The sequence below is a fragment of the Neovison vison genome, chromosome 1 (assembly GCF_020171115.1).
Source record: "Neovison vison isolate M4711 chromosome 1, ASM_NN_V1, whole genome shotgun sequence".
NCBI lineage: Eukaryota > Metazoa > Chordata > Mammalia > Carnivora > Mustelidae > Neogale > Neogale vison.
Window position 1 is genome coordinate 255,244,836 of NC_058091.1, and position 24,346 is coordinate 255,269,181.

Genomic DNA, 24,346 nt, shown 5'->3' on the forward strand with positions numbered 1-24,346 from the left:
AGGTTTTATTATTCCCATTGTGTAGACGATGAAACAGAGGCCCAACAAAGTTCTCTCTCTTTCCCTGTGCCCAAAATGAATAAATAAATGTTTTTTTAAAAATCCTGGAATAAAAAGAGATAGCAGCTGCCTGCATCTGGCTGGTGCTTGAAATGGTATAGAGATCGTGAATTCACCTGGATCCTGGATTTGCCATAGGGAAGAAATGGCTTATGTCGTGTGAGCCATGTGGAAGTTACCACTCCCTACTATTAATGCATCATAAGGAGCAGAACAGATATTTTGGGGTTTGGGTTGGCCAAATTCCCTAGCCTGGCTTCAAGGGAACTGCCCTCCGGGAAGGAGATGAAACCGTCTATTCACAAAGTCTGCAAAATCTTTTACAGACTACACAGATTTACTTAACATTTGAGTATCTGTTATTAACATTGTTGTGAGCTGACTTAAGGCAATTTAATCTATAACTATTAGCTTTACTTTAGGAGAAATTGGTAATCTCCAATAGGTAAAGATAGACAAAGGTTGTGGGTATCCCAAATCTAATTCCAACTAGGAAGAAGCTTTCTGCTCTATTAGATCTGTTATAAAGTTACAGTAATTAACATAATATGGTGTTGGCACAAGGATAGGCAGACCATTAGAACAAAATAGAGAAGCCAGAAACAGACCTGTGTGTTTTTGGACACTTTAATATTGGCAAAAGCAGCCTTGCAGGTCATTGGGGAAGGGTTGGATTCCTCAGTAAGTGGGAATCCTTATGGGAAAAAACAAAAAAAAACTGTATCTAACCCCTGCCTCACACCACACATGTAATCATTTCCAAGGAAATTAAAGACCTAAATGTAAGAGGCAATAGTATAAAAGGTTTTAGAAGATAAAAACGGGGGAGGGGTAGAAGGGGGCACTTTATAATCTCCCAAGTATAGAGAGATTTTTTTTTAAGATTTTTATTTATTTATTTGAAGAGATCACGAGTAGACAGAGAGGCAGGCAGAGAGAGAGGGAGGAAAGCAGGCTCCCTGCTGAGCAGAGAGCCCGATGTGGGACTCGATCCCAGGACCCTGAGATCATAACCCGAGCCAAAGGCAGCAGCTTAACCCACTGAGCCACCCAGGCACCCCTAGAGAGATTTTTAAAGACACAAAGTACCAACCTTTTATAAAAAGACAGATTTATTTGACTACATTAAATTTAAGACTCTGTTCATTGAAGAACACAGTGAAAACAGGACTTGGCCAAATTCTGCCACATATACAAGCATTTATTATCAAGCAGCTCCCTAAACAGCCTCTCAAGTTTTTCTGTAAGCTTACTGAAATACCAGCTGTCGGTCTGACACCACTTTGCATGGACATTTCCTCGAGACAAATGGAATGATAGCCCAGTGCCAGGATCAGCTAATCCCACCCTGGTCTGACAGTAAAATCCCCTAGAAGAGACAGAACACAGAGGACTCAGAATCCTAGACCCAGTGCACCATTTTGGAGGATGGATTTGCCACATTCTTTTCATGCAAGGACCAGAGTAGCTGAGAATATTTCTAGAGCATCCCTCATTGCGCCAGTAAAGAGTATCATTTCTAACAACTGTCGTAATGGTAAATAAAGGCTGTGGTGTTGGTCAAAGGTCAAGAAAATGGAAGCCATGAAGTAGCCTTTTCTAGAGTGAGGACTTGTGAGTAGAGGTCTTTACTTGCCGAAGTGTTCATTTTTGATGAAGATTCAGAGTTTTACTAACCATTATTGCGGTGTAACTTAAATCTAACATACACACATAAACACACAGACAGACACACATGAGTGTGTTTGCCCATACTGTAGTATTTTAAAGTAAATGACAGGCAGTCTAATGGCAGAGTTTACCAGACACCTCCTATCAAGATTTTTACTGTATACTACCACCTGTATTGTTGTTATTATTATTACTATCATTATCATTATTATTATTATTAACTCACTTTTTTAACTTCTTAAAAATATACTCTTTGGAGGAAATTTTACAATACACCATAATATAAAATTGCTAAAAATTGCCATAAAAATAAAAGAGAGAGCAATGAAACAATAGCAACAAAGGATATGTCTTTAAATCTAGCCAGCTGCTGCTGTCTGCCTACCCAAGGCCCCTCATTGCCTGGTCCTGCTCTTTTTTTTCTTTTTTCTTTTTAAAGGCTTGCTTATTTATTTATTTATTTACTTACTTACTTATTTTAAAGAGAGCATATGCTAGTGAGGGCTGGGGGAGGGGCAGAGGGAGAGAATCTTCAAGCAGATCCCTTTCTGAGCACGGACCCCACGGGGCTCCATCCCATCACCCATAAAGTCATGACCTGAGCCAAAACCAGGAGTTGGATGCTCAACTGACTGAGCCACCCAGGCCCCCCCCAGGCCCCCCAACCTCATCCAGCTCTTAAGAGGCAAGTTAGGAAGTTTTTTCTTCCAAGAATTTCCCAGTTTTAGGTCTTATGTTAAACTCTTTAATCCATTTGGAGTGGATTCTTGCGTGTGGTGTAAGATAAGGACCCAGTGTCATTCTTTTGCATGTGGATGTTGTTCTCCCAACACCATCTGTTGAAGAGACTCCCCCTTCCTCATTGTATGTTCTGGGAGCCTTCTTCAAAGACCAGTTGCCCATATGTGTGGATTTATTTGAGGGCTCTTGGCAGTGATTTTGTGGATATAATACCAAAAGCAGAGGCAACAAAAATAAAAATAAATAAGTCGGACTACATCAAACTAAAAGGCTACAAAACAAAGGAAATAATCAACAGAGTAAAAAAAGCAACAAAATGGGAGAAATGGGAGAAAATATTTGCAAGTCATCTATCTGTCAAGGGGTCAATCTTCAAAATATATAAAGAACCCATATATCTCAACCCATATATCTCATATATATATCTTAACCTGATTTTAAAATGGGCTAAGACCTTTAATAGACATTTCTCCAAAGAAGATACACAAATAATCAACTGGTATATGAAAAACTGCTTAATGTCACTCATCATCAGGGAAATGCGTATCAGAACTACAACATCAGGATGGCTATTACAAAACACAAAAACAAAAAACAAGTATTGGTAAGGATATGGAGAAATTGGAACACTTGCGCACTGTTGGTGGGAATGCGAAATGCAGCCGCTATGAAAAACAGTATGGAAGTTAAAAAATTAAAAATAGTGCTGTCATATGATCCGGCAATCCCACTTCTGGGTATACAGCCAAAGAAATTGAAGTCAGGGATCTGGAAGAGAGATTAGCACTCCCGTGCTGGTGGCAGCACCGGGAAGAAACTTTCTGCTTCACTAGACCTGTTACAAAGTTCCAGTAATTAACGTAGTATGGTGTGGGAACCTAGTGGTGGAAACAACCTAAGGTGATATATACATAGGACAGAATACTAGTCCGCCTTCAGAAAGGATATTCAGACATACATCACAGTATGGGTGAACCTAAAGATGCTGTGGGAAGTGAAATAAGCCAGTCGCAGAAAGTTAAAATCCTACACTTCCGTGATCGTCCAACTCAGAAGCACAGAGCAAATTGGTAGTTGCCGGGCGCTGGAGGGACAGAAAAATGCAGAGCTACTAACCGATGGGCGTGAAGTTTTGGTCAAGCAAGAGGAGTAAGCTCTAGAGATTCCCAGGATGACACCCAGCCATACGGTATCGCGTACTTAAAATTTGTCACGAGGATAGATCTCGTGAGTGTTCTTATCACACCAAAATAAAATTTTAAAAAGAGAGAGAGAGAGAAGTGGTCATTCTCTGGGACATTCATTTTGAAGTTCAAGGGGACTGAAAGAACTGAGAAAACTCAACCTCCTCACTAGGCGAGGCATTTTATCTAACAGGGCTGTCTTGCTAGCTCTAGAATCACCACCGGGAACCACCACTCAACCATACTTAATTGATACAGTACCGAGAGGCATACAGTTAATGTTGTCAAGCAGCTAGTGTATGATGGAAATCTTAAAGCCACTTCCTCACTCATTCGGTAGCACGACCTTCCAAGGGGGTGTTTGTGATTTCCATTTTACAGATGAGCAAACTGAGGCTCAGAGAGGTGATGGGACACGGCCAGAGCCAGAATCAAGAGCTGGGTCCATCTGACCTATTATCATTGACTCTCAGCAAACGGGACTTGTTCTGCTCACCTCTCCTCTCGTCCCTGCCATTGACCAGCCACATCTATCCACAGGGCCAGGATCCTATCCAGGGTAGAAACGAGTTTTCCTGGAACTGTGGTTCTTTGTTTTCACTGACCGAACACAAGACAATTCTGGAGTATTTCAGAAGCAGAATTATTTCTCTGCCCCAGGTCATGTTTTTACTGTTAGCCTGTCCTTCCAAAATGAAAGGGGCAAACATCAAAGTGTTGGGTGCCGCCTTTTATTAGGAGCTTGGCTGTATTTGATGGTTTGGGGGTTTGGCTTTTACTTCCTAGGAATTGCTCAAGACCAAAAGGGAGCTTGGCATTGTCAGGAGGTTTCCGTAGGCCTCCTTGTCCCTTCCCTCACTGGTCCTTTCAGAGCCTCTGCTCATTTCAGCAGGGATCACCCTGGGAGACCCCCCCCATAGGTGGAGGCCGTGGCCACCTCAGGGCCTACCCTTCTCCCCCCAGAAAGGGCCATGCGGCCACACCTAGCCTTTCCCTCGTGGCACTGATCCAGTGAATACACTAAACAGGTTATCAGAGAATCCCCAGCACTTTCTAGACCTATAGGGAAGGTGCAGGGGAAGAGCCGCATAGCTATGCTCTCCGTGCATTTGGGGTCGAGGAGCTGGAGTCGGCCAGCCCTGGGCTCTTCGATCCTACCTACTTCACCAGAGCTTCCATTTCCCCATCTCTGAAACGGGCCAGCCCTCCCAGCATTACATGGAATGACACAGACGAGGGCATTTTGGGAGCCGTCGAGTGCTGAGCTGACATAAGGGAATGGTGTTACTGCAGTCTGGGGGCAGCCGCAAGATTTCTGCACACAAAGCAGCCAGGACGCACCACAGTCCAGCATATAATCAGCTCTTTCATTATGTAGTTCTGACTGTATGAGCTGCGGGATTTCAGAGGAAGGAGAGACCCAAGGGGCCCCCCAACACAGCAGCTCATCCCAAGCAGAATGAATCCTCCAAACCAGAAAGAGAAGGAGGTCAGAAGCCAGAGGTGGGAGAGGGAAGCACCTGCTCTCTCCCCTTTTGGGCTCTCTGCCTCCAGCCTGGAAAAGATCAGTCGCTGGGGATTGGCTGCAGAACAGGAGCTAGGTCAAGGCTAATAAAATCAGTGAGCCACAAAATAGCAGGCCCTTCACCCCAGAAGGTAGAGCTTGGACAGTGACTAGGGAGGTCACCCTACTAAAACATGTCCACCCACCTCACATCTTCTTCTTTAGATCTGAGACAGCTCGAACCTAGGCATTTGGCTGAAAGCCTGAGCCGGACTCAAAGGCTATATAGGGTCAGCTACCCAGGTGACCATCAATGGGTGAATGAGTAAACAGAACGTGGCCTATCCATGCAGTGGAATATTATTCAGCCTTGAAAAGGGAGGAAAGTCCAGCACCTGCTACGACATAGATGAACCTTGAGACCATTAGCTAAATAAAAGCAGCCCAGCACAAAAGGACAAATATTGTATGATACCACTTAGACAAGGCGCTTAGAGTCGTCAGAATCATACAGACAGAAAGCAGAATGGTTGCCAGGAGCTGGAGGAAGGGGGAACTATTTAATAGGTACAGGGCTTCAGTTCTGCAAAACAAAGCATTCTGGGGATGGAAGATGGGGATGGTTGCATAACCAGGCGAATGTACTTAATGCCACTGAATGGTGTGCTTAAAAATACTTAAGATGATGGGGCATCTAGCTGGCTCAGTTGGTAGAGCATAGGACTCTGGGTCTCCAGGTCATGAGAGCCTACTTAAAAAGAATGGTCAAGATGGCAGATTGTGTATTTTACCACAATTAAAACTTTTCAGGGCGCCTGGGAGGCTCAGTGGGTTAAGCCGCTGCCTTCGGCTCAGGTCATGATCTCAGGGTCCTGGGATTGAGGCCCGCATCGGTCTCTCTGCTCAGCAGGGAGCCTGCTTCTTTCTCTCTCTCTCTGCCTGCCTCTCCGTCTACTTGTGATTTCTCTCTGTCAAATAAATAAATAAAATCTTTAAAAAAAAAAAAACTTTTCAAAAATCAGAAAAATAAATCAAAATACCCCTGAAGCCCAGAGGAAGGTACCAATGGAGACACCCATCCGTCTCTTCGTTAGTCCAGCCCAGCCTCGTATCAGGGATGGAGTATCACTTTGCAGAGGATGAATGGGAGGTGAGCTTTTAGGGCCTTGTTATAGAAAATAGAGGACGTATTTATCTCCACTCCCAACTCACTCAGCACCTGCAGGAGGCACATGAGAGGCACCCAGGAACGAGGCCTTCTGTGGAGAGGAGCAGAGTCCTGCGTCCCTCAGGAGCATACCCTGGTGGGCTGAAATGGCTGGCAGAATTGCACGTGCTGTTTACATCCGTGCACGTGTGCGTGACGCAGCTCTCCTGCCCCGCAATCTGTATCCTTGGGACCTGGGCCAGAAGGGGCTTAAATAAAGATCGGTTACACTGAGCTCTTTATTCACGATGGAGCGTCACCACAGTTTTTTATCCTTTCAGGTTGGGGGTGTGTCCCATCCTTTCATACTGGACACGTCTACCCAGAGATCGTGTCTGTTGAATCACTGAATGGCTACCCCTTGGGAGCTGAATGGGCACAACGAATGCCCTTTGTGCCCTCCACCCGCTCCTTATCCAACCTGCTGGCAGATTTTGAGGCTCCTTTAACTGATGAGCTAGGGTGGCAAATTAATATGGACTGGGGCAGTGACAGATGCCAGATGTCCAATAACCTGGAACTTCCAACCTCTACCCAAATCATAAAGCAGCACCCTCACTGTAACACGGCAAATCTGTGACTTAAGACACGCATGCAGGCGTGTTGGAAACCAGCTTAGTGTTCACCAGTAGGCACCAGAATGTATGACGCATCTGGGCAGTAGACACACTCAGCATCTAGTAGACGTGAAGTCAGTCATAGCAGAATGACGACATGCATGAAGTCCCCAGTTTCATGTTTTAGATAAATGTATACATGTTATTTGCTCAGCTATGCCCATAACATGTATGTGCATGTGTGTGTATACACAGTGTGTGTGCACACATGCATGTGTGTGTGGTCCCCAAAGCAGCACATTCTCAGACCCTACCCCAGATCTACTGAATCAGAGCATCTGGGGGTAGGACCCAACTGTCTGGTTTCACAAGCCCCCCACGTGATTCTGATCATACCCAGGTTTGAGCAGTCCTGACTCATGCCATTCCTGATACCCCTTTCCTTCCTTTGGATTCATTCGTGTCTCTTCTCCAGGCCCTGATCCAGCTGCCCCCCTACATCTCTCAGTGTGATGAGGTGCTGCAGTTCTTTGAGACAAGACCCGAGGACCTGAATCCGCCCAAAGAGTAAGTTGGTGTGTGGACTTCCCCAGAGCGTGCCCTCACAGCCGTCCCTGCTCCCGGGCCAGTGCCAAGAGGAATTGGAGTAGAGCAAAGTAAAAATTAAACTTGACCATCCTGATTGAGCCCTTGTGGGGTCTTGCTCCATGTGGCCCTCACCGAGGAAGGAAGCTGGTCCAGGGTCACTACTGGAATCCCTTACATGCCTCCACCTCCCAGGCATGCCTGGAGAGGGCTAAAAGCAGGAGCCTGGGCGCCCTTGGGGTGGGGCCTTGCCCACAAAGGTAAAGTTGCTCTTGAAAGATATGAATGAATGAGTGACACTACCTACTCGAGGTCTCAGCACTTGTGAGCAACCGGGCTAGGGCCAGGATTTGGTCCTGAGCATCCAGGGTCTAACACTGTCCAAAATGTTCACCCCAGCCCCTGCAGCAGAGCAGAAAACACCTCCGGGTGCCTGTCAGTGCGTGCCCAGTGGGCCGGGCGGCCCAGGCACACTACAGAGACTCTCACCCCCTGCCTGCTGGCTTTACACACTAGGAGTTGATGGCACCCATGGCCTTGCCAGCCCGAAACACTGACATGTGCATCGTGCTTTTTAATAAGTTTAATTGAGGAAACCACCGTGTGTATCTGCAGAAAGAAGTGTTCTCTCTAGTGGAGTGGTCACAGGACGGGAGAGGAGGCCAGCCCACAAGTGGGGGGTGGTCATGGGTCACGCACCTGTCTGGAAGGGCTGAGAAGTGCCAGCCAGGCTCTTTGACCAGAGAGAGAGAGCAGGTGCAGATGCACATGCATGCACACATATGCACAAATAGAACAGTCACTGAAACTAAAAATCATAGCCTAGACTACAGCAGAGAAAGCACAGTGGGCCAGCCATGATAAGCTGACAGCATCCTGCTGGAGTGTATTATCTAGTTGCAAGAGGCTTTCTGTGAAGAAGGAAGAGTTTCCAATCTCTCTGTCCCTTCCCTGCTATATGATGACCTTCAACAGGTGTTGTGACTTCTCTGAGCTTCTGTTTCCTCATCCGTAAAGTGGTCTTGGCTAAAACTTCGATCCTGTCTTGGTTGTGAGGATTCAACACCATCCTGCCCATAACGAGTCCTTAGCTGGTGATGCCTTCCTGTCTTTAAGCCAGCCTTTGACAGGGAAGGAAAGTGGGATAGATGCCGAGGACCCAGGGGATGGCTCTGGGGCCACAGCGGGCAGTGAGTCTCACTCAGGTGGGCCTTGGTTGTGGGTTGAGGGAGGAGTGAAATCGCAGCGAAACAGCTGGTCCCTGGGTCAGGCTCCTGAAGCTAATACCAAGTTAGGGTCTAAAATGGAAACTGGGGCTCCTTCCCAGCAGTCTTTAGGGAGACAGAAGATGGATTCCACTTGGTGCTGTTAAAGGAAGGGTTTTTGCTGCCATGCATAGGAAAACTTGGGACCACCCCAAGCATATCATACAGATACATACATAATGTGCCTGTGTGAACCCACACGTGCTGCCGCTGCTTGAACCCAGGAGCCCCCTGCTTCCCCTGACCCATGGCTCTGGCCAGGACAGCAAGACAAGCAGCAGGAATATAGGGCAGGCAGGAGCCCAGGACTTCAAGGATCCCAGACTGTGGCTTAGGTCACAGGCCTTGATGGCAACTCAGGCAGATGGAGCTTTATGCAGAGGTAGCAGGGACCTCTGTGGGTGTGTCTTGGAGCCGGGCACTAAGAGGGAGACTTCACCTACAGTCCAGGCCAGGGTTTAGTCAGGAGCATGGGCCCCAGCCAGGCTTCATAGGTTCTGATGTTGGGTGGGGTGCTTCACCTCTATGGGCCTCCGTGTCTCTATCTGTGACATGGAGTGACCCTTAAGGATTATAGTGAAGGTTCTTCAGGTGGGTGCAGATACAGCACTCCGACCAGCACCCTGCACCCAGCAAGTGCAGGTAAACGTGAGCTAGATTCTTAAACTGTTGCTCTTCCCCACCCCCCACAGGGGCAATGAAGTTTAGCCCCACAGAGGTAACACGCATGGCCCAGGGACAGCACGATGGAGCAGTGCAGCCCAGCTCCGGGGCCAGGCCCTGCTGTTCCTCCCAGATGCACGGGAGTGCGGCCCCTTTCTCAGGGATTGGCTTAGCCTCCTCACCCTCTCCTTCAAGGCCCGCAGTGACAGAGACAGGGTCATTACCCGGTGGCGAAAAAGCCAGACTTGAAAATCAGACTGAATTCGACGCTTCTCCAAAGAAGATACACAAATGGCCAATAAGTAGAGAACAGGAGAAGTGGCCCAGCATCCTTAGTCACCAGGAAATGCAAATCCAAACCACAGCCGCTAGAAACCAAAGCCACTCTGCTAAAAGCAGATAGCAGAAAGGGCTGTGGAAGACGTGAAGGAACTGGCATCCGCGTGCGCTGCAGGCGGGCCCGTACAACGGTGCGGCTGCTGTGGGGGTCGGCCTGGTGGATCCTCAAACGGCGAGACCTAGAGTTACCATGTGACCTGGCTTTCCATTCCAGCATAGAGCCAAGAGAAATGAAAATATACGTCCATACAGAAAGCTGTGTACAAATGTTCCCAGAAGCATGATTCGTAAGAGCCAAAACATGGAAACAACCCAGGGCCTGTCAGCTGATGAACACATCAGCGAAGTGTGGTTTACCCACACAACAGGATTTTATTTGCCGTGAGAAGGAATAAAATACTCATCCACGGTACAAGGTGTCGGGCCCTTGAAAACAGGCCACCTGAAAAAAGCCAGTCACAAAAAGCCTCGTACTGTATGATCCCATTCATATAAAATGTCCAGCATAGACAAATCACTAGAGACAGCAAGCACCAATTAGTATTTGCCAGCAGTTGGGAGGAGTGGGAACAGCGAGTGACTGTTTATAGGTCCAGGGTTTCTCTTTGGAATGATGAATATTTTCTGGAAATAGATGATGGTGATGATTATACAACCTTGTGAATATCCTAAAAACCAGTGAACTCTACACTTTAGAAGAATGAATTTTATGGTGTGTGAATTATAGCTCAATTTTTAAAAAATTAGGTGGAATCTGGGTTCAGCTTGCTACTTGCTAGCTGTGTGGCCTTAGGCAAGTTACCTAACCTCTCTGGGCCTCATTTTCCTCATCTAGAAAATGGGCATTAAAAGACTACTTATTTCCAAGGGTTATTATGACTATTAAATGAGTGAACTAAAAGTACCTAGCAAGTTACTGGCACGGGGTAATAACATTTAGTAATTATTAGCTAATGTTACTGCTGCCACGACATCTGTCTCAACCCAACCATCCTGTCGCCTCTCCTTTCCCTTTATAATATGGGAAACCTTTTTACTAATGGGATAATTTACGTAAAAGTATTCTGTAATCCTTGATCTGTAATATTGTATTGGTAATGCAGTTGCATGTATAAATTCCAATGTGATTGACAAATACAAAGGAGTCATTACTCATTATTCTGTATGAATTCTAGCCCACAGCAGTGTTCTCTATGTCACCGCAAGAGAAATGTGTTTATTTTTTATTGATTTCCAGAATTCTACCCAGTTTTCCTGCATTCTGCCTACCACGTACCTACCCCAAAAGCTTTCTGCTCCATGAGTATGGCGCAGGGCAGCCCTAAGAAGCAGGGCAGGGCCTCTGCTGGGCCTGATGAGGTGGCATCTGGCTCAGTGCCACATGGGGCCTAACGTTGTTTTCGTACTGCATCCCCAACATCAGCCCCTCCCTAGGGACCCCTACTCTGCAAATAAGAGTAGAGAGCCTGGTCTCCTGGGCTCCAGAACACTTACAGGACAAAGGGAGCAAATGAGGAGGAATTCTTCCTTTTTCAAAGAGTCTGGGTCCCTGAGGCTGCCTCTGATTGTATTCACTGGTGATGTTCTGGGATGGAGAATCTCCTGTTCCTCATGGAGTAACTCAGGTCGGTGCTAACTCATCATTCTCTCCCATCCCCTTCTTTCCTGTGCAGGGAGCATGTTGGGAAAAAGAAATCTGGTAAGAATATTTTCCATTTTCATTCATTCAATGTTCAACATACCCCTGCTGAGTACCTGTGATCGCCGGGCCCTGGGCACTGCCCAAGGGCCACAGCATGTGACTGGTGGGTGGATGGATGGATGGATGGGTTGATGCCTGATTGATTGGTTGACACTCCACCCTGCTTACCCACCCCACCCCACCCCCTACCCCCCCAACACAAAAAAAAAAAGAAAGAAAGAAAGAAAGAATTGGAGGTTGCTACATCCTATACCAAAGGGTTACAGATGGATAAGACCTGCTATCTTTCCCTGCGACTGCCTCAGAGGAGTAGGGGAGCCCGACACCCCCAACTGCCTATAGGGGGTTAAGTACAGAAATGTGGTGCCTCACACCTGAGAGCATTCTTCCCAGGTGTGGAAGGGGTCAAAAAAGAAGGGATGCTGGGTCTTGCACAGTGAGCGGGAGCTTTCCCCAGAGAGAAGGGCGGTTGGGGGTCGAGGAGAGCCACACAGGCAGGTGGCCTAGCCTCTGTTTTTCTGTTACTCGGACACTGTTCTGGGCAGAAATGGCCGCTCTTCCCAGCACCTCTGGCGTTCACTCCCTTCTCCCGAGCTTCAGTTCCCTCCCTTTCCAGCCTCCCTTCTCCTCCCTGGAAGCCACAGTTCTTCCCTCTACAGAAAGAGAAGGTGGGGATTCGGGTGTGCACAAAGGAGTGACTCAGTCCTTGCAGGCCTGGGGTTGATAACTTTAGATTCACAACAGTCTGACTGTTTCTTCTATTGACCCAGGATTATCTGCCCTCCCCCACCCCTGCCCCGATATCTGCAGAGTCCCCTGCCCACGACCCCCACACCTGGAGCCAGCATGATCTTCCGAGTTTCCAGAAGTCTAAGTTCTTTTATGCATCCAGGAAGATTGAGGGCGTTGATAACCATGTAGGGAGAGAGGAGCCAAGCAGAGATTCCGGATGTGAAAAAGAATGAGAGGAGTCTCATGGTCCCTCAGTTCCCTTATCTGTAAAATGGGGATAATAATAGTAACCTGTCCTGGCGGGTCATCATAGGATTTATAGTAATATGTATAAAGCATTTGGAACAATGCTTCGCATATTTTCAGTGCTCCAGGTATACTGCTGTCTCTATACTGCCACCATTAATTCAAAGCACATGGGTGTCCCTGTCCAAATTCAACGGCTCTGGTCCCTTTACTGCCCCCTGGGTACAGGGCTGTGGTCAGCTTTACAGGGCCCAGGCCGCTCTTGCAAGGAAGAGTGGAGAGAAACTGGTTCTCTTTCCCTCAAGGTCTGGCGTCTGGACCGAATGCCCGCCGTTCCCCAACCAGTCTGTTTATAGCTCCACTTCTGGGTTTAATAGGTACTGACCAGAGCCACGGCATCCTGTTAGAGCTGCAGATGGTCCTTGAGCTCTGAGCGTAATGATATGTTTCTTAGAAAAGAACAGAGAGGAGAAGAGTAACAGCCACTCTTGGGCTGGTCACAGAGTTTCTGGCTTTGAGTGTGCAGAGACATTCCTGAAGGGAACGGCTAAAGGAGGAGAGGAGAGAGACAGCTCTGGTTTGCAAAAACCAAAATGTCTGGTCAGAACAGGCTTGATGAGGGGACTGGTCTGGAAAAGAGAAGAGGCTCTAATTTGTGGTGACGGCTGTTACATCATTCACCTGCGATGATGGGGATGGATTTATTTATAGTTCAGCTGAATGGAAAATAGCATCTTTCTTCATTTAGGCTAACGACCCATGCTGGGATTAGCCTTAGTTTCTTATCTGACCTTTGAACACTTCCTTTATGTTAGAACTAGCCTTCTTGGTTGACTGTGAAAGGGATTTCAGATTGACAGTCCAAACCCTGAGATTTCTGTGCCAGAACTCTGAATTGGAGAAGGCTCATCTCTTTCCAGAATTTGCTAGTCATGGCCGGCTGGCTGGCCTCTGCAGACTTTGGCTAATGTGGAATCAACTTCTGTTCATCTGGCAGGAAAAAAAATCTCCCACCTCCCATTAAGAGCATTAAAGAGCATCCTTCTTCTTGATTTTCCTACCCTTATTGCAATATTCTCTGATTTACTGGCTTTTTCAGCAGAACTAGCAGTATAGTGAATTTCTGGAAAGAAAATCCCACTTTACCATTACTCACTGTATTAGTCTGGCTTGGGCTGCCATAAGGAAAATACTATTGACTGAGTGGCTTAAACAACAGAAACTTACTTCCTCACAAATACAGAGCCTGGATGTCTGAGATCAAGGGCCAGCACCATCAGGTTCTGCCAAGAGCCCTCGACTGCTGCCTTCTCACCGTGTCCTCCCATGGCAGAGAGAGAGAGAGCAAGAACAAGCTCTCTGGTGTCTTTTCTAGTAAGGGCGCTGTCCCCATCATGGGGGTCCCACCCTCCTGACCTCATCTGAACCTAATTACCTCCCAGAGGCCTGCCTCCAAATGCCATCCTATGAGAGTTAAGTCTTCAACATATGAATTTTGGAGGGACAAAATGCAGTGTATGGCAGTTACCATTAAAATTCAAGACATGTCACCATGAATCAAAACATTCCAGTTAGAAAGTTCTATGGTGTCTCAGGCAGTGTACCTCATGAGAATATTTTACGGCACTTCCTTGGTATTGACATCACCCTTCCACTGTCAGACCTCTCTGCTGACCTGTTCCTTCTCTCCTTCCTGCTGGACCACAAGGATGACGTTCCTTACAGAGGAATACTTAGATTTCAAGCTTACAGCTCCTAGTACTTAGCTACCTGTGTCAACTTCTAAGCTTTGCTATTACTCTGCATTGTAGAGCTTGGGCGCAATACCACAGTCCACCAGTAGGTGTCTCCACCTAGCACCTAACTGGCCTGAAGCTAGTTTGAGAATCCTGGTCAATCAAAGGAATGACATTTTCATAAACTGAGGGCTCTGGGAAAAATGAAGGCAGAAGAACTGGTGCTGGGAAAGCAGCCCCAAGCACTCTCTCCAAACCACTTAACTACAGGAACTCCAGTGTAAAAGCTGCTGTCCTAGAAAAACAAGGAGGAGAGGTTAGATGCAGGCGTGGCCTACCAAGTCTTGGAGAAAGTGCCAGCCGGAGCCCTGTGCCCAGTAGCAGATCTGCTCCTGCCGGCCCAGAGTGCTAAACCTTGCTCCATTACCTCCACGTTTGCCTGGATTGGTGTCTCGTTTGCCGTGAGTCCTGTGATTTTCTGATTCTTTCACTGCTCTTCATTCTCCCACATCCCCTTGGCGGCCTGGTTGGGAGAGTTGGCACAGAAATGAATAGATCAGTCCATTGATCAAAATCCTGAAAATTGGTTGTGGTCCAAATGTACTGCCTTCAGTGTTGTTCAGACTGCATGGCAACAGTGAGCTTTCTGGACCGAGTCACCGGACTTAACTGGACCCTGACTCCATCAAAGCTCTGTCCCTGCTTAGAGGCAAGAAGGAGTCATCTTCAGTTGCCGGTGAGACGGCCAGGCCTGTCATAACTGTCAGCATTGTGTGCTCTTAGGAGGAGGCCTGAAGCCGTGCAAAGCAGAAGAGTTTCTAGAAGTTTCCCTTTGTCCTTTGTCTGTTCACTCCACAAATAGCCATTGAGTGCATACTAAGTGCTGAGTGAACAAGGCAGACACAGTTATTAAGTGTTTATTAAGTACCTCCTGTATGCCCGACAGTGCTCTCTCTAAGCCCCTGGGGAATACAAAGGTGAACAAGATGTAGCAAGTATCCCTATAGTCTGGTAGGAGAAATAGATGGATAAACAAAATAAAATGTTGTAAGTGCTCTACAGGAAGGCATTTTAGTTTATTTCTGGGGTAGGAAGTCCTTTGAAGGTGAGTTTTAGAATATTCTTTTTTTTTTTTTTCCTTCAGGTATTTATCAAATCTAGTAGGTACCATGACATTCTAGGCCAGGGGTTGGCAAACATTTTCTCTTATACGCCAGATAGTAAATATTTCAGGGTCTGCGGGCCCTGTCAATAATAATAATTTTTCCTCTGCCTCTCTTCTTTACAACCCTTTTAAAAATACAGATGCTTTCCTGGAGTGCCTGGATGGGTCAGTCATTTAGGTATCCAACTCTTGATCTCAGGGTCATGAGTTCAAGTCCCGCATTGGGCTCCACACTGGTCGTAGAGCCTACTGAAAAAAAAAAAAATCTTTTCCTAATTCCCCTTGCACTGAAGCAGACCGTGGGCCTGTGAGCCTTTAGACAGGGAATCCAACAGTAAACAGGAGACTGAGTCCCTGCATTCATGGGGCTTATGTTCTAGAGTGGAAAAACAGACAAAAAGGAAACAAGTAAATACACAGAATCTATTATTTTTTTAAACACTGTGTTGAAATAAAACTAGGTGAGGCACTCAGCCCCACCATATGAGTTGTACAGAATATTACTCCTGAATTAGGGATTGTCCTTTCCTTACCTTTATATACATTAAACGTATGTGAGTCTTTTAAAAACACAACTAGGTGAGGCAGTGCAAGGTGATCAGAGAAGATCTTGATGAGATGCCGTTTGAGCAGGAACCATGCATTTACCTGTGTCACACGGGGGAGCATGGAAAAGAAATGATCAGAGGGATTGGCAGGACCCCCTAGACCACTAGGTTTTTCCTGAGTGAGGTGGAGGCCATTACAGAGTTGTGAGCTTTGAGGAACGTGATCCAGCACATCTTTTCAGAGGATCGCTGTGGCTGCTGTGTCAGGAACAGATTATAGCAGTCAAGGCTGGGGCAGGAGACCAGTTAGGAGGCTAGGAATAGGTGGTTCCCATTTGAATGCAGGGGAGAGAAGAAGGCATCCCGAGCGGGGAAAACACCCCATGCAAAGGCACCTTCATGAGGTTTTATAGGTACAGCAGAGATGGGGTAGCCAAAAGACAAGGCCATTAAGGCCAGCAGAGTTGATTGTAGAGAACCTGAGGGCAGTGGGGAGCCATAGCAGATGTTGGGCGGTGAGCAGCGTAATCAGAGTAGCATTTTTGGAGTGAGCCCTCTACACTATGGAGTCAGAAACAGAGGGGCAGGATAGAGACCTGTTACACGCATTGTTCCCCCACCACCACCATCCCGAAGAATCCTCTCTCAGACCCTGGTTCAGAGGATGGAGCTCCGTGAGGATGTGAGTCAAGTCAGGGGACCGGGTGCTGAAAAGAAAGTACACTCCCATCAAACCTATGGCTGGATGAGAAAGAATCCAGACCTGCCTCCAGGTGGCAGCACAGAACCCCCAGGCAAGAGCACAACCTCTCCTGGACCTCCTGCGGCGAAGACTTCGACACGTCTCTGAGAATTCACCTGGGCAGTGGGCACAGGTTCCAATCTGACTGTGTAGTGGCTGCTTTTCTCCCATCTCTCCAGTTCTTCCTGTCAGGTTGAGAGCCAGGGAAGCACAGTTGCCTGGATACAGCACACCTGAGCCCCAGGTCGGAAGGGTAGCTGCATCCCTGGGGTTGTGATCCCTAAGGCAGGCTGTATCCTGGGATAAAAGCTATAGACTCTGGTCTCTACCTGTTGCATCCCCTAGGGAAATTGTCCCCATCTTGCAGTGGCCAGGAGCCTCCAGCAAGCCAGTATCTGTCTCCACTTCCTCACCTGATAGGACCTCTGTGGGCAGAGTGCCCGGTGGTCCAGGATACTGTCGAGACTTCTGCTGTCGGGAGCTTCCAATCTCCTGGGGGCAGTGGGAGAGGCAGTAACAAGCCTGCTCAAAGGCTACTACTGACAGGCTCCGGTGGTTGGGCTGGAGGGTGCACTGTCGTGCTGGAGGCCAGGAGGGCGTCAGCCTAGCAGCCTGACCTTGGGGGAGGTGCTGGAGGAGGAGAGAAGATAGCCCAGAACGACACAAGGAAATCAGACCCAGCCTGATTGGTCCTGGGGGGACGCTCCTGGGGACGCACAGGGAAGGAAGGAAAGCAGACCTCAGATGACCCTTACTTCCCTAGCACCTTTTCTTTGCTCATCTGCCTGCACCATGCCCCCACCACACTGGAGAGCCTCTGAGCCGGGTGAACCTGGGTCCCGTCCAGCTTTCTCAGCACCCAGATGTGGGACCCGAGGCAAGTCACTTAACGTCTCGGAGCCTCTCTTTTCTCATCTATAAAAGGGAGGTGGCTGTACCCACCTTCCAGGGTGGTTGTGTTTACATAGTTTTTGTACGACGTGTAGATATGTATGATGGCTTTCATGTGAAGCTCCTTCTCTCCCCACCTGCTCCTGAACCTTCAGTCTACATCTCCATCTCTCTCCTCTGCTCTCTTTCTCTGTTCCCATGCTTTCTGCACCCAGGGTGGCCCTGGGACCCTCCCCGACTCCTGTTTCCCGCCATTACCCTCAGCTGGGAAGAGCCAAGAAGCAGTGACACTTCACCCTGCTACAATACCCTATTCTGGTTTTCCACATCAGAGATTCAGAGCACATGGTTCTAACAAAGGGCTTTTGTGCTGCTTCTGGATGCCAGAGGCTGGGGCGCACTAGTGTGCTGGTAAATAACTTTACAACCAGCTTTCTGATCAAGAGCACTGCTTTGTAGCATTTGCCAATATTGATGGTGTAAATACTCCCACTGTGGCCAGGTTCAAGCCACCAACAAGGCGTCACCCGACAGAGCCAGGAAGGGACCCACAAAATCGGCTCAGGGTGAGGTGGCCCTGGTACCCCACTCCATTACTGAGTGTGTTTGGACACAGAGATGTGGGATTTCCTGGATATTGCAGTTGTTTATGGAAGCAATAGGAGGCAATACTGTGAATCAGGACTTGCATAAAACCAGGGCCTTGTGGCCACAAATGTCTGCCTTCCTACCCCCTTCAGTCTGCTGCTCTCAAAGGCCTGTTTCCTTCTCTTTGGAATTTCTGAACTTGGATGTCCCTTTACATCACCCATGTTGTAGGATATCTTCCTTTATTAATCAGGTATGTCTTGGTGTTTTACTGGGACCACACAACTCCAGGAGGCACCATCCACATCGCATCCCGTGGAAACTGCCTTTCCTGTCCATGCCTGTCTCTTCCCGCTGCCACTGCCATGATCCAAAGCCACCGTTATCTCCTCCTGCCAACCCCATGACCTGCATCTGGTCTCCTGCTTTCTTTCTTGCCAGCCTCTAATCCGCGCTCCATTTGGCGGTCAGAATTATCTTTCTGAGGGTGTAAATCTGTACTTGTCATTCCCTTCTTAACACCCTCTAGTGGCTTTCTACTCAAGGGTTAAAAAAAAAAAATCCAGGCTTCTTACCTGTCTGTTCTGACCCATGCCTGCCTGTGTGTCCTCATATGGGACTGCTCTCCTCGCTCGCGCCAGCCTCTTGGCCTCCTCCTAGGCCCCTTCCTATCTGAGAGGCGGTCTGCATCATTGTTTCCCCATTCTCTCATGTCTCCTGTTCATGTCACCTCCTTAGGGAGATCTTGCTGACCACCCCATTGAATGTGACATCCCCTTTCTTGATCATTCTTGGTCCAACATCCTGGTTGTCTCCAGCAATGCACCTATCAAAAACTAATACTTACATTATCTTGTATACTTATTATTATTCATGTTTCTCTCTCCCCAAGGAGGTGAAGTTACTTGAGCCTAGGAGTCATCTGTTTTGTTCACTTTAGTGCCTCCAGCATCTAATAGAGTGTCTGGAGCATCACTGATGACAGCCTGAATTCATAGATGAGTGATTTGGGATGGCTGGATGTTTGGTTGGTGGATGAGTAATGGCAGAGGAATGAATGGATAGATGGAAGAGTGGTAAGAGGGAAAACATTTTCCTACTAGGCTGTTGGCTGCTTCGGGGCAGGGACCATAATCTCGACCAACTCTGAATCCCCAGTGGCTCACACAGTGTCTACATTGAATAGGGACGTGGTCAGTTTTGGTGGCTGCATGGGCAAATTAAGGAAGAGTGAGTAGATGAGGGGACCTTTGAGATTAGTCCTGTAATAACACTTTCTGTCTTTGAAATGTTCTCCTGACCCACCCTACTCCCCCCGCCTCCTGCTCCTTCACGCGTGGGTGGTGGCTAGAGGTGACATCTGATGAGGTTTTGTATCCACAGGGGGTGACCTGACCTCGGTGGACCCCATGGTCCTGGAGCAGTATGTGGTAGTGGCTGATTACCAGAAGCAGGAGAGCTCAGAGATCAGCCTCAGCGTGGGGCAGGTGGTGGACATCATTGAGAAGAACGAGTCAGGTAGGGGAACCAACCCGCCTCCCTCCCTGCCCTACCTGGTCCCCGAGCCCCTAGGCCAGGAGAGAAAGAAAGTGGAAGCACTGGAAGTGCCATGGCTGATCCGAGCTGGGCAGTTTCCACAGATCCAGCTGACCCCCTGTCAGAAAGCTACCCCCGTTGGATCACAGTGCTTGGACATCACTTGGTCACAACGCACCGGCACCCTACCGGCTCGTTGTTACTGCTTTATTCTGAGAGTCTCGTTGCATGAACGTGTCTTCTGGTTTCCAAACCCTTGGGAGACATGGGATCTAGCATTTCCTTGGATGGAACCCTGAAGGCTCTGTCATTGTGGGCTCTGATGGGACGGACACATCGCCTGTCTCCTCAGCCCACCTGTCATCACAGGGACCCCTGGTCACGTACACCAGCCAGGTCTGGGATGGAAGATGTATGATTGGCGGACACTTAGCCTGTGTTTCCATCTGAACTCTGCATTTCACAGCAGTCCAGCTTGCTGCTTCTCTCTGGCCATCAATTCTCTTGTCTGCAAAATAGAAGAAGCTTCAGGACACCTGGGTGGTGCGTCGGTTGAGTGCCTGACTCCTGGTTTGGGCTCAGATAACGATCTCAGGCGGTTGTGGGATCAAGCCCTATGTCGGGCTCCACGCTCAGCCTGGAGTCTGCTTGGGACTGTTTTCCCCCGCTCCCTTGGCCCCTCCACCTTCCTCCCTCAAAAATAAATAAATAAATCTTCTAAAGAAATAGAAAAACCTTCTACCTCAAAAAGCTGTTACAAGGATTAAATGAGATGCTAGAGTGTGCCTATACCTAGGCCCAGCACACAGTAGGTAGTCAAGAATGTGAGTTTCCTTTCCTCTTGCCTTCCTTAGCCATGAAGCAGCCATTGGCAAGGAGTAGGGGATGAGCAGATTCTCTCCAGAAAAAGGTAGCAAAACCCACTGGCTTTGTTGTGCCTAAAATGTGACATTGCCTAATATCATTAGCAGGCCAGTCTCTGTGACTTCCCAGTGGCAAGTAGTTTGCATCAGCATCTGGATCATGGTATTGTTAGTCATGAGATAAGCGTTAGCCAGCCAAATTCTTTAATATAGCAACTGCCATACCCACTGTACAGCTGAAGAAACAAGACTCCAGGTCCCGTGCTCGCTCACCCAAGATCTCACGACAAGTTACGGAGCTGGAATTCTTTTTTTTTTTTTTTTTTTAAGATTTTATTTATTTATTTGACAGATCACAAGCAGGCTGAGAGTCAGGCAGAGAAAGAGGAGGAAGCAGGCTCCCTGCTGAGCAGAGAGCCCGATGTGGGGCTCGATCCTAGGACCCTGGGATCATGACCCAAGCGGAAGGCAGAGGCTTTAACCCACTGAGCCACCCAGGCGCCCCACTGAGCTGGAATTCTAAACCAGTTCCCGCTGGCTCCAAGGCCATGTGACTCTCTAATTCCTGGGAATAAGTATATGCAGCTGATAAATCTTGGGAATGAGGGGCGCCTGGGTGGCTCAGTGGGTTAAGCCGCTGCCTTCGGCTCAGGTCATGATCTCAGGGTCCTGGGATCAAGTCCCGCATCGGGCTCTCTGCTCAGCAGGGAGCCTGCTTCCCTCTCTCTCTCTGCCTGCCTCTCTGCCTACTTGTGATCTCTCTCTGTCAAATAAATAAGTAAAATCTTAAAAAATAAATAAATAAATAAATAAATAAATAAATCTTGGGAATGAGTATATGCAGATTATGGGTGTGGCTAGGGTGCCCCGCAGGGACTAGTAAGGAAGTCACCCCCACCGCCCTGAGCAGCCTGTGAGCCTGAAGTCCAGAAGAATACATTGCCAGGAGAAGAGTAGGAGCCAGGATGGGCTATTGAGAATAAGGCTGGTATGTCCAGAGGCAGTGGGGGGAAGGGGGCCAGCAGGAGGTCACATCTTACAGTGGCCAACAAACTGGCAATAATTTTTTTTAATTATATTTTACTGATCCAAGTAATATGTAGGCACATTCTTTTTTTTAATTTTTTTTAAAGATTTTATTTATTTATTTGACAGACAGAGATCACAAGTAGGCAGAGAGGCAGGCAGAGAGAGAGAGAGGGAAGCAGGCTCCCTGCTGAGCAGAGAGCCCGATGCAGGACTCGACCCTAGGACCCTGAGATCATGACCTGAGCTGAAGGCAGCAGCTTAACCCACTGAGCCACCCAGGAGCCCCTGTAGGCACATTCTTCTTAAAACATTAATGGTGGGGTGCCTGGGCAGCTCGGTCAGTTAAACATCTGCCTTCGGCTCAGGTCATGATCCCAGGGTCCTGGGATTGAGCCCCACATCAGGCTCTCTGCTCAGCAGAGAGTCTGCTTCTCCCTCTCCCTCTGCCTCTCTCTCCAGCTTGTACTCTCTCAAATAAATAAATAAAATCTTTTTTTACAAATTAAATTTAAAGAAACATTAATGATAAAGTTAAAATCTATTTTTTCCACTAGCTTCAAACTTAGTCCCCTTTCCTAACCCCAGACAGACCTTCTTTCAGTTTACTGTGGATCCTTCTTAGTAATGTATGCACATATATGTATGTGTGTATGTGTCTTCGTGCATATGCATGTATACATGTGTCTGTGTTTGTATGTGGCCTGTCTACATGTGTGCACATGTGTGCCCATACAGAGATATATAACCATATGCACACACAATAGTTTGTGTGTAGTGATATGATTCTGTAGTGTTTTTAACCCCAGTGGTATCATTCTGTACATTTTGATCATTTCAATCTGCAACGTGTTTAGTCAACATTTAGCTCTTCTTCCTTCAATATCTGCATACTCTTTGATCTGAATAAATCATATTTTTCTCTAGTGTGAACAGTGTATCTGAGCACACTGGCGAGTCCTCCTTTAGGTTAGGTATGACACACAGTACTGAACCATAGGCACACATATTTTGAATTTTAAGACACTACCTAATGACCTGCTTCAAACTGGCCATGGCAATTAACCCTCCCCATAGCAACGTGAGGCGTTAGTGTGTGGATGGTTGAGGGCTAAGCCCTGGAGGCTAAGACAGCCTCGGACTGAATCCCAGCTCTGCCGCTTTCTTTGTGACCTTGATCAAGTCCCTGCCTCTTTTAGAGCCTCGGCTTCCTCATCCGTAAAATGGGGCGGTCACATGCAGCTCCCAGGACTCATGGGAGGATCCAGCCGATCAGTAGTAGAGGTGAAGCTCTGACCCGGTGTGGCACACACTGCTGTCATTGTTGTTGTATTGCGACAGTTTGCTTAACCCCCACACAAATACCTACAAAGAGGAGTTCTTAGGAAGACAGATGACATACCTTCCAGTTTCTGGATGTGCACTGATTTGTCTGCCCTATTCACTCACTCACACACATGCTCATGGTGCCCAGCCACCAAAACTCGTATCTTATTTTTTAATTTTATTTAAAGATTTATTTATTTTTATTTGAAGGAGAGAGAATGGGGGACCGGGGCAGAAGCAGAGAGAGAGAATCCCAAGCAGACTCCCTGCTGAGCATGGGCAGGGCTCGATCCCACAACCCTGAGATCACAACTTGCACTGAAACCGACAGTCAGACGCTTAACCTGCTGAGCCACCCCAGGCACCCTCCCGAAACTTGTATTTCAAAGGAGCATCTAGTTGAGTAAAGCAGCTGACTTCTGCCTCAGGGAGGTCAAAAGCAAAGGCCTCCCTGTAAGACCAAGAAGGCTGTTCAGTAGTGTGCCCCTTTCTTCTCTTCTTTTTTGGGGTGTCTAGGGCTTGGAGGTGTGTGATTTTGGGGAACAGATCCTGTTTTTCTCTTTTTTTTTTTAAGATTTATTTATTTGAGAGAGAGCACACATGCATGAGAGCTGGGTGAGAGGCAGAGAGGGGGAGAGAGAGAATCTCAAGCAGACTCCCCACTGAGCGTGGAGGCCACTGTGGGGGTGCAGTCCCAGGACCCTGAGAACATGATCCAAGCCAGAACCAAGAGTCAGGTGCCTAAGGAACCAACTGAGCCACCCAGGTGCCCCCAGATCCTGTTTTTCCATTGATACTGTGCAGAGCACATTGAGCCATGTGGTAATTTATCTTTGCCATTGTGACCAATCACCACAAACTTAGTGGCTTCAAACAGCATAAATTAATTATCCTATAGTTCTGTAGGTCAGGAGTCCAAAATGGGCCTCACTGGGCTAACATCAAGGCTTTGGCAAGGCTGAGTTCCCATCCGTGGGTTCTGGATAGGATCTGCTTCTTTGCCTTTTCCAGTTTTTTTTTTATTATTATTATTTTATTTATTTATTTGACAGAGATCACAAATAGGCAGAGAGGCAGGCAGAGAGAGAGGAGGAAGCAGGTTCCCCATGGAGCAGAGAGCCCGATGTGGGGCTCGATCCCAGGACCCTGGGATCACGACCTGAGCCGAAGGCAGAGGCTTTAACCCACTGAGCCACCCAGGCACCCTGCCTTTTCCAGTTTCAAGAGGCCACTGCATCCCCTGGTTCATGGTCCCTGCCTCTGTCTTCAGAACCAGCCGCGCTGCACCTCTCTTATCTTTCCTCCGCAGCCTCATCTCCCTGGACTCTTCCTCTGCCCTCCCTGTAATTCCACGGGGCCCGCCCAGATCATCCCAGATAGCCCCCCTATTTTAGCTTGGCTGCTTTACGACCTTAATCCCACTCCCTGCAATCTTAATTCCTCTGTGCCACAGAATTTACCGTGGTCAC

The 24,346-nt window shown here is 47.8% G+C and overlaps 1 protein-coding gene across 1 annotated transcript in view; it reads left to right on the forward strand.

Moving 5' to 3' along the window:
- Positions 1 to 24,346, forward strand: part of SH3PXD2B (SH3 and PX domains 2B) — a 101,211-nt gene that overhangs the window by 52,722 nt on the left and 24,143 nt on the right. Inside the window, exons 5-7 of the mRNA XM_044229480.1 lie at positions 7,400 to 7,491; positions 11,450 to 11,475; positions 19,510 to 19,644. Of these exons, the coding sequence (XP_044085415.1) occupies positions 7,400 to 7,491; positions 11,450 to 11,475; positions 19,510 to 19,644 (253 nt within the window). The remainder of the gene's footprint in view (positions 1 to 7,399; positions 7,492 to 11,449; positions 11,476 to 19,509; positions 19,645 to 24,346) is intronic.